The sequence below is a fragment of the Arvicola amphibius genome, chromosome 5 (assembly GCF_903992535.2).
Source record: "Arvicola amphibius chromosome 5, mArvAmp1.2, whole genome shotgun sequence".
NCBI lineage: Eukaryota > Metazoa > Chordata > Mammalia > Rodentia > Cricetidae > Arvicola > Arvicola amphibius.
Window position 1 is genome coordinate 25,225,342 of NC_052051.1, and position 10,567 is coordinate 25,235,908.

At 46.6% G+C, this 10,567-nt stretch overlaps 1 protein-coding gene across 1 annotated transcript; it reads right to left on the reverse strand.

Annotated features, from left to right (window-relative positions):
* Positions 1-1,103: 1,103 nt before the first annotated feature.
* Defb116 (defensin beta 116) lies at positions 1,104-7,943 on the reverse strand. The gene is made up of 2 exons (XM_038329303.1): positions 7,877-7,943; positions 1,104-1,267 (listed from the first exon to the last, which is right to left on the reverse strand). Exons 1-2 carry the CDS (start codon positions 7,941-7,943, stop codon positions 1,104-1,106), a joined length of 231 nt encoding a protein of 76 aa, XP_038185231.1.
* Positions 7,944-10,567: the final 2,624 nt, after the last annotated feature.

Here is a 10,567-nt window from a genome sequence, read left to right on the forward strand (position 1 = left end):
CTAAATATCCTTCTATTTTCCCACTAGGCTCCCAAACCCTTTTACGTATCCCAAGACGAAGGTCAACCAGGTGGCACACACCTGTAATCCCAGCATTTGGTTGACTGAGGCAGGGACATTGAGAAGTTGAGGCCAGTCTGGTCTAGACTCTGTTCTAAGAGAGAGACGGGGGAGAGGGAGAGGGAGAGGGAGAGAGAGAGAGACAGAGAGAGAGAGACAGAGAGAGAGACAGAGACAGAGAGAGAGACAGAGACAGAGACATAGAGAGACAGAGACAGACAGACAGAGACAGAGAGAGACAGAGAAAAAGAGAGAGAGAGAGAGAGAGAGAGAGAGAGAGAGAGAGAGAGAGAGAGAGAGAAATGGAGTGATGGTTTGAATAGGAATGACCCCCATAGGATCATATATTTGAATGCTTGGTTAGGAAGTTGACATCATTAGGGGTTGTGTCCTTGTTGGGGTAGGTGGAGCCTTGTTTGAGGAAGTATCACTGGGGCCTGAGGGAAGGTTTTGAGGTTTTAAAAGCTCTGCCAAGCCCAGTGTCACTCTCTCTTCCTACTCCTTGCAGATCCGGATGTAAAACTCTCAGCTACCTCTCCAGCACTATCCTTCTATTTTCCCTGCCTGCATGAAGCCATGCTTCCCAGCATGGTTACAAAGACTAAACCTATGAACTGCAAGCTAACCCCAGTGAAATGTTTTCGCTTATAAGAGCTGCTGTGGTCCTGCATCTCCCCACAGCAATGGAAACCCCAACTAAGACAGAGGCAAGATAGGAAGACTTAAAAAGCTTATACACGTTGGCCACCTAGTGTTTTCTTTTGACCCACGGGTGTAGTGAGGGAGCCAGCAGGTGGTTGTGTCTGGCCCGAGTCCTGGAGTAACAGCACTTGGGCTTTAAAGCAAGCTCTTGTTTAAAGTCAGAGATTGCCCTGGCCAGTGGCGGCCATGAACAGAGAGAGACACGCATGAGAAGGAGTGCGTTTTTATGGGAGAGCATTCCAGATCATGGGAGAAATTACTGCAGGAAGGGATGATGTTTGACTCAAACTTGAGAGTAGCTTGAAGCATTTGTGGTGGGCAAGCCGGACTCCTTCACAGAGTTAGAAACTGGAAATTGATGTAGGAAATTTGAGGCAGCATTTTCTGTTCTTTGGGCAGGTTAAGTATTGGATCTCGTATCTCTCACAGGAATTTCTGCATACGCCGTGGTAAAGTTCACATGGAATCCAAGGCCTCTTGCTGATGCGGAATCCGAACAAGCCACCTGGGGAAGACATAGCCATGTTTAGTTTCTGTGCAGTGGCAATGGGAGAGGAGAGAATTATTACTGAAATGAAACAGGCCCCAGAATCAAAACATCTGGAGTCAGACCTGAGCTCTGTCCTTTTCTAGCTCCATGCTTACACTGCTTCCTTCAAGCCTCTGGCTCTCCACTGTATCATCTTTACAATGGAGGAACCAACAGGGCCAAGTCCCTAAGGTTTTTGTGATGATAAAATTATTACACATGGAACGTCCACAAAATCATCAAGCACTTAATAAGTAATTAAATGTTACTTTATTATATAAGTATATACATTATAACTATTATATGAATTACTAATGTAATTAAATCACTTATTGTAATTAAATATATGGCACCATTAACACAAACATTTTTCCTGAAACCCTGGATCCATGCACTGCCACCCTGGGTACACACTGGACATGTTCTGTGTGCCTCTAGTGATCCAGAAATAAACACACATTTGGACCGAGGGGCAGGCATCACTTGATGCTGTCAAACAGGCACGAATGTGTTCCCCACATGTCTTTGTACATGTCCCCCAGAGAAACAGGTACAGTGTGTGCATGAGCCACACACTGGTGACAGACTCGTGGGTCCTACGGATTTTCCTCAGGGGGCCACATTCACACACATGCTGAGTGAATGCAGCTGTTCTCACCACATGAACCTTTTCCACACACACGCTCCATGTGGCTAAAGCCTATCTTGATAGCTACATACTGGTCATCCAGCAGTGTGCACAGCATTCAGGCTGCTTGACTGAAAACCCCAAAGTTCCTGGCACACAGTTGGCATTTTCTAAGTACCAGTCACCAATTGGCTCTTATAACAAAGAAGATGTGAGAGAAAAACAAAACAAAACAAGCATTCACTGCTGTTGAAGCGTTTGTCTATTCTTTATCAATTAAAAAAAAAATTGGGAGTCAGATATGGGGTAAGAACCTGAATGATCGGCGAAGTCACGGAAAAGCCACCAGTGACCCCCCCTTCTCGCTTCCATTCCTCAGTCCCAGAATGACTGACATCCCCTCAGTCCTGCCTTACTGCTTCCTCTCTTCTATCTGTCCTTCGTCTGCCAAGGCCTCTGTGGTTAATTTTGATCAGCTAGTGGCTAGCTCTGCCCTCCAACTCAAAGCAAATATTGTCACTCAAAGATTAAAGATGGTAGGAGACAGCTCTCAGTCTCATTCTGAGATTCCTGGAGGCAGGATCACCATTTTGGACTGAGGTCGAGGTAAGAGCCAGTGGCTGATTGCTTTGCTTTTCTGACCTTCAGGTTAAACCCCAATTTCTGTCTCTGAGTTTTTATTAATCATCTTCAGAGAACCCTCATAAAAACCTACTGTGACGACCCTCCCATTTGATGAAGACACAATGACTCAAGACGGACTATATATATTCAAATGTCCGTAGCTTGTTCTTGCCCACATAAGTGCTAAATTGGAGGGGGGGTGCGGGTGAGCTGCCACAAGTGTAAGGAAGTTAGAGGATAGCTAACTTCCTGTTAAGTTAGACTCCACAGGAGTCTATGGGTCTCAGGGATTGAAAACAGGTTGTTTCGGATCTCCGTGGTGTCAAGCCAGTGCTTCCTGCTCTCAGATTGAAAACAGGTTGTTTTGGGTCTCTGTGGCGATGGCGTCAAGCCCGTGCTCACTGCTCTCCAGCTCATACTCCCTCTCTTTGCAAGGATTCCACAAGAAGCATCCATCCGCATCACGTGTGTGGGGATGAGGCTTCAACAGTCAGTCTGACAGGTCTAGCTTAACATTCAAGGCCCTGTCCAGCCTTCTACCCTTTCCTCACCTCACAGATGGGCCAGGTACCCAGCTGGGACCATGCTGAAGTCTCCAGCTCATAAATAAAAATGGGCCAGCTACATGTCTTAGTGAGTAAAGGGGCTTGCCGCCAAGCCTGATGACTTGTTTTCTATCCCTGAGATCCGCAGACCCCTGCAAGTTGCCCTCCAACTTCCACACATGCGTGGCGGCTCACATGCCCACACTCCCACACACAAAATAAATGAATAAATAAAACCAATTCATCGTTAGCACTGATGAAAGCGAGACAAAGATAGTCTGACGTGATTTATTTCATAGAAAAGAGGAGGGCTTTGCCTTTTTGTTTTTTTAAGAACAAGGAGTAAAACTTTACAAGTTGAGTTGAATATGGAAATTTGAATATTTCCAAAGAGGACATAATAAGAGAAAAAAATGGCTCGGGGGCTGGCATCCTGCAGAACCTGGGCCCTGGTGCATGTGTGAAGATCCTTGCACACAAGATGCCACATCACCTAGCCTGATGGCTAGCGAGAGCGAAGGGGGAAATGGCTCCCAGGGACTTTGCCACAAGTGGTCCCCTGACTTCCACATGGATGTACATGAGCACACACATAAATAAACAAGTGTGATAATCAATGTTTTAAAAGGTCCTGTACCATAAGGGAAATCACCAGCAAAGTGGGAAGGCAAGAATTTTTGTCTCCCATAAATCTGTCTCCCCGGAGGTGTTGGGAGCCAGACCAATCCAGGGCTCTCCTGGAGGCCCTGATGAAAGCTCAAAGGGTCCGAGTGCTTGCCCAGGGGCAGACGTGGCAAGATCTGGGTTAGGGCTGGGGTCAGGGCCTCCAAGGAGTTATGGTTTTGGTTCCTGGGAACCACTTTCCCCACTAAAGGGCTGTGGTTATCAGTCCTAAGTCAGCTGTGTCTGAGGGAGCCTGTGTTCTCTTTGCCAAGCTTGCTTGATTTAGCTTTCTGCTGACCTTGATCCTTTTCCTCCCTGAAAGCAGAATATAAGTGGCTGCACTTCTTAGAAAACTTGCTTGGCATAAGCCAGCTTATGCAAGACCTCTGACCCAGCTTTCCCCTCTTCTTCTCATCTCCTGGCCCTCCTGCTTAGGACCCTGTCACTGAAGAATGGCCTGCTGGTCCAGGTCACAGAAGGGTGGCTGGGGATGTAGAGACTGAGGACTAGAGATCAGATAAGCTGTTTTGTCTTAGTCTCTGCTCTTCACCGTCCCTGGAGGATTCAGCCTACAGTGGCTCAAAAAGTAAGTAATTTTTTTTTTGTTTTTTGTTTTTGTTTTTTTTGTTTTGTTTTGTTTTTCGAGACAGGGTTTCCCTGTAGTTTCTAGAGCCTGTCCTGGAACTAGCTCTTGTAGACCAGGCTGGCCTCGAACTCAGAGATCCGCCTGCCTCTGCCTCCCGAGTGCTGGGATTAAAGGCGTGCGCCACCACCGCCCGGCAAAAAGTAAGTAATTTTTGCAATAAAGGCTTACACGGACATAGACACGGACAGCCTCTGCTCCGCTCTTGCTAACCCCACGCTGTCCTGCACCACCACCAACACTCTTGTGCTGCCACATTCAAGTCACCTCTAGTGAGCTCCCTACCTCCAACTAAAGCCACAGGAGCTGTTTGGGGGCTCAGCCTTGCCTCCGAGCCACTGTACTGTGTGTCTCAACTCTCTAAACCTAGTCTCCCCAGGGAGAGATTGGGAAGGGGAGATTTGCACCAGGAAGCTAATGAGGTCTCACTGCTTCGGGATTACACACACGCCTCTAGCATAGCTGATTCAGGATGCCCTTAGCTGAAGCCAGAGCAGGGGCAGCTCCTGCCTGAAATGAGACTCTAACCCTAGTTCAGCCACAGTCACTGCCAGCTGAAATGTTTCAGGAGCAAAATAAATAGTCATGAATCAAAAAGTGAGCAATACAGGCTGACTGCTGTTGCAGAGGACATTGGGTTTGGTTCTCATCACCCATATCAGGAGGCTCGCGGCTGCCTGCAACCAGCGGATCTGACACCCTCTTCTGGCCTTCATGGGCACCAACACAAATATACACATCCATAAAAGTAAAATAAAATGTTCAAAAAAAACAACAGAAGATGTGTTCTGGACCCTTACTTTTTAAAAAATGATTTTACTTTTAATGTGTTTATATGTGTGAATTTGAGTATGTATGTACAAGAACCAGAAGAGTCCATCTGACCCCATGAAGCTAGAGTTACAGGTGGTTATGAGTTACCTAATACGGGTGCTGGAACAGAACTTGGGTCCTCTGCAAGAGCAGTAAATGCTCTTAACTGCTGAGCCATCCCTCAGTGTTGCTTTGACCCCTTTCTAACAAACTCCACATTGACCCCAAATCAATACGACACATCATTTCTCAACCACCTGTGTGGCTGGACATGGCTGTCCCCACCTACTTCCTAAGGTTCTTCCTGGCCACATAAGTTGACCATTGGTCATGCATACTTTCCTTCATCCATTCAACAAATGTTTGTTCAAGCTACTTCATCCTCAGCTTAGTGCCAGGAACTCATCAGTTAAAGGCAGTCTTGGCATCAAACAATTCAATTTGATACGCATGTTTGGGACAAGAAAGGAAAAGATGACTTTGACTGTCCCGGCGGAAAGGGTGGTCAGGGACAGCTTCTGCTCACAAAATCTTGCTTGGTGACAGCCATAAAGCCATGAGGAGTAGCACCGTGTGTGACTTTTGAGGCATGGCGTGCTGTCTTCATGTGTCATTTCTCACAGGCACACTGGTGTTTCCCACAACTGTTCCAACACGAGCTTTACTGCACAGGAGAACAGGGGTCCTCTGTCAGGTGGGTAGAAGAGGAGAAGTAACTTGGGAGGAGAAATAAAGAAGAAACTACAGGTGAAAGGGGAGAAGAAAATGCTAAGGCAGGACAGCAACTCTAGATACAGGGACTCGGAACTCACTCAGAATGAGGGAACCACCCATGTTTTCCAGTACCAGGTCAGAACTGTGCCCAGTGTCTCTGCCTGTGTCAGAGCTTGACAGGAGACACGTCAAAAACATCCCCTTTGCTGGGTGTGGTGGCATACACCTTTAATCCCAGTGCTCCAGAGGCAGGCAGATCTTGAGGCCAGCCTGGGCTACAAAGCAGGTTCCAGGATAGCCAAAGCTGTTACACAGAGAACCCGCCTGGTGCCATTTGTCCTCAGTGCCCAGAGTTATGCACTGTTCTTTAGTGTGACTAAAACCCACACTCAAAAATCTTCCTCCACGCTGGAATATAATAGATCTTTTCTCCCAATTTATTCTTCCCATTTATTTCTAAAACCACTTGGCTGGGGGCATTATTGTTCCACTATAGACTGCACATATTTAACAATACATCTTGAATTTGGAGACAAATACAAACCCATGAAACTATCGCCACTCTCTATCACCACCAAAGATTTCCTCCAATACCCTTATTTAATATTATTTTTGTTTATTAACTCATCCTTATGCAGAGATCTTCTCTAAGCCATCTTTTATTTTGTTTTGTTTTGAGAAAGCGTCTTTCTCTGACTGTCCTGGAACACACTGTATAGATCAGACTGACTCAGACTCACAGAGATATGCTTACCTCCATCTCCCCCATGCTGAGATTAGAGATGAGCACCACTGCTCCAGGTCTCTATGCTACTTTAAAAATAGTGTGTGATGTAAATACTTTCTGTCACTTAGGCAGTTACTCATAAGAGGACAGCCTCTTGGATGAACGGTGTTGGGAAAACTGTATATCTACACACAAAAGAAGGAAGTTAGACCCTTATGCCACCGACAAAACTCAACTGAAAAATGGACCTAGGAATTGAAACTGTAAGACTCCCAAAATACCACTTAGGACAAAAGAGTCCTGATGGTGGCCTTGGCGACAGTTTATTTGCATTGATCTCAAAAGTACAGGCATGAAAACAAAAGAAGAAATCGATGCCACCTCAACCTAAAACCTGTGCAGTGAAGAGAATTACCAGCGCATGGAAACACAGTCACCAACAGCATATTTGTGAATCTGCAGCTCTCCTCATCAGTAACAGCTACAGTCCTGCTTTGATGAATTCAGGGTCTCACTGAAGCTAAGAATCACCCCCAAACATAGGCTAATCCAGATAAATATACCTGGCCTCGGTGAGACACCCACCAACAAATAATGTCAATCAAACTCTTCCCATCTGATAACCAGTCAAGTCTTGCTTGCAAAACCAAACACGAACACGCTCAGTAAAAGTCATCCAAGCCCCCATTCACAGCATCATCTGACAGAGTTGAACCACAGACCCCTCTCTACCCCAGTTCCTGGCTTCACTAATCTCCTCCCAGCTCCATTCAGCAGCAAACAGTGCTCACTCTCCAGATGACATCAGAACGTCAGCCAAGCCTGGGTCCACAGCAGAACTGCTTGTCTCATGCTCGGCCTCACTTTTTCAATTCCCCTCTTCTCTATGGTCTTACAATCCCTGCCCCGACCCCCAACTCTCTTTCCCATGTACGTCTTGTCCTTTCTCCTCCCAACCTCCCACACCTTTACCGTGTGACTCAGGTTCCCATCCCAGCCACAGCACTTCCTGGTGCCCTTCGTGCTTTGAGTCTCCATTGTCCCGGGAATGCATGCGGACAACCTTAAGTCTGCCGTGAGAGAGAATGAAGGGGGATATTCACACCGCTGGTCCTGTGTCATCTACAACCTACCTGAGATACTGGCCTACGATACATGACTTTTCAGAGGTCACTGAGACATCAGTTGTACAAGTGAGAGCCCAGAACCTGAGGGAGACCTGAGTTACCTGTCGTCTGGTCAGCCAGGAGCAGCAGGATGACCGTGGTGGTGAAGTGTGACTTTGTGAGGGACATGCTGAAGAGTGTGAGCTGTGTTGTGTGCGACTGGGTAGGAATCCCCGCAGCAGAGCAGGGCCCTGCCTCCGTCAGCTTTGGCAATGGGCCAGGCTAGGGGCAGTGGCCTGAAAGAGATGGTGAAACGCTGAGGTTAACCGAGCAGAAAGATGTCATGCCCCAGGAGTCTCAGCTCGGGATGCCGTGTGAGGGCTGGGGATAGCTCTGCAATGCTCACAGCAAAGCAGGCCCGCCTTCCAGTAAGAAACAAAGACAAAGTTTAGCCAGTTGACACCTTGTGTGGGACAGACGGCAATGAATGAGTCACTTACTCAATGAGAAAATTAATAGTTTTAAAAGTTATCTCCAGACATGTGTCTTGCTTAGAAATTTCTCTGCTAGAAAGAAATGAACTAATAGCATCATTAAAAAAAATGCAAGAAGGTTTAGGATTCCTTTCACGAATGTTCAGTCATTGTCAATTTTACCTCAGTAAAACTGGAGGGAGGGACTGGAGAAATGGTTCAGTGGTTAAGAGCACTGACTGCTCTTCCAGGGGACCCACATAGTGGCTTACAACCATTGGTAACTCCAGGGGATCCTCTGGCCTCCTTAGGCACCAGGCACACACATGGCACACAGATATGCATGCAGGCAAGATACCCATAAAACATCAAATAAATCATACCAAAGCAATATTTGAAAACAAATAAACAACCCCCCCCAAACAAGAACAAGAACAAAAGGCTGGACGGGGCAAAGTACAAAGGGCTCGAATAGACATGTTACCAAAGAAGTATACAAATGGCCAGTGAGCACCTAAGAAGATGCTCTTGGGTTGGGAGGATGGTCCACAGGTGAAATATTTGCTGTGTAAGTGTGGGGACCTGAATTCAGGTCCCTGCACCCACACGAAAATTGGCTATGACAGCATATTCGATTCCAAACTACAATGAGCCATCATATCATACTTCTGAGAGTACATGCTCTTTCAAAACAAGAGTAACTAATGTCAAGAATGGACCTTTTACACCACTGGTAGGAACAGGAAGTGGTTGCAGGGACTATGGAAGACAGTGCACAGAGTGGTAATTATTCAGAGTTACATCCCGAGCTTCTCTCCCAGGTATATCCCAAAGAACAAATGTTTCAAAGCCCATGTTCACGGTGGCATCATCCACAGCAGTCAGACCTGTCATTCAGCACTGGCTGGAGGGGGTTTACAAGGTGCGGGTGTGCCGTGGAAAACCTGTAAAGGAAGGGACTCCTGCTCTGACACCAGCTTTGACATCACTGAGCCTCAGAGACACAAGCCTTCAGCAAGTGAAATAATTCAGTCACAGAAATGCAGGGGTAGCATACTGAGATACCTAGAGTCTTCCAGACATGCAGGGTTAGCATACTGAGATACCTAGAAGAGCCTCCCAGACATGCGGGGTTAGCATACTGAGATACCTAGAAGAGCCTCCCAGACATGCGGGGTTAGCGTACTGAGATACCTAGAGTCTCACAAATATACAGAGATGGAAACTGGGAAGCCAGTGTTCAATGGGTCAGAGTACTTAAAACCAAGCTGCTGGTAGCAGCTCCTGAGCAGGTAAGGTCTTGCAGTGTCCAAAGACGCTGGGCCTGGGTCTATTGTATCTGCTAGCTCATTTCGCCTCCTGTTATCAAACTGATACATAAAAGATGTACACATTTGCGAATTATGATATTTCAACATGGACTATTTCTATACATGGGACAATGCTCAAACCAAGGTGAATCTTTGTCTTTCAGCATTTATCATTTCTTTACACTAAAACCATTTGAAATCCTTTTTTCTCCTCTCCCAAATAAACACGACCTCTCAAGGAGTGACCCGGTGGAATTTGCGTGAGGGACACACAGGGAAATATGAAGCTTTTTATGCAGCTATGGGCATCAGAGGTTCTAGAGGCTCATGTCTTCACAGGAATGAAATGAGCAAGAAGCCAAAACCACATGCTATGTGGGTGCTGAGCTTGGCTATCCATAGTAAAGAGTGAATATTGACACAGACGTGAACGTGGATTTGGGGGCTAGTTTGCTATAAGCCAAGTCTGGAAGAATAGAGACTTTCAAACATCAATAAGAAAGAAAACACCCGAGGGAAATGACCTGCTGGTTTAAGGTCACGATTGCCATTTCCCCAGCAGGTGTATTACCAGCTGTGGCAGAACTCCCCAAGTGAGCTTGACCATGTAGATGAAACGCAAACAAAGCACTGCTAGGGTCTGGACTAGGGAAATGGAAGTCCCGTGACATCAGCCCAGGGACTGTGACTCAGAGTTTCAGAAATACGAAGCTCATGGGGCTGGAGGGCTGGTTCAGTGGTCAGGAAAGAGTATGGTGCTCGCAGAGGGCTGAGTGTGGTTCCCAGCGTCCATGTCAGGTGACTTACAGCTGCCTTAATTCCAGCTTCCGGGGAACTGTCGCCCTCTTCTGGCCTCTGACGGTGTTGCATCCACACGTACACAAATCCACACACAATACACATAACTAAAAGCAAATCTTTATAAGAAGAAACATAGACGAAATTAGAAAAGTGGCCCCACCGTGGGATAAGTCACTGAAACTATCCCTGCACTTCAGTTTAATGCGTGGATGGAATTTTTTTTTTTTGC

Coding starts and splice junctions, on each gene's coding strand:
- Defb116 (XM_038329303.1), bottom strand. CDS start 7,943: ATGTCCCTCACAAAGTCACACTTCACCACCACGGTCATCCTGCTGCTC. Junction 1,268..7,876: donor CCTGGCTGACCAGACGACAG/GTAACTCAGGTC, acceptor TGTCTTCCCCAG/GTGGCTTGTTCGGATTCCGC.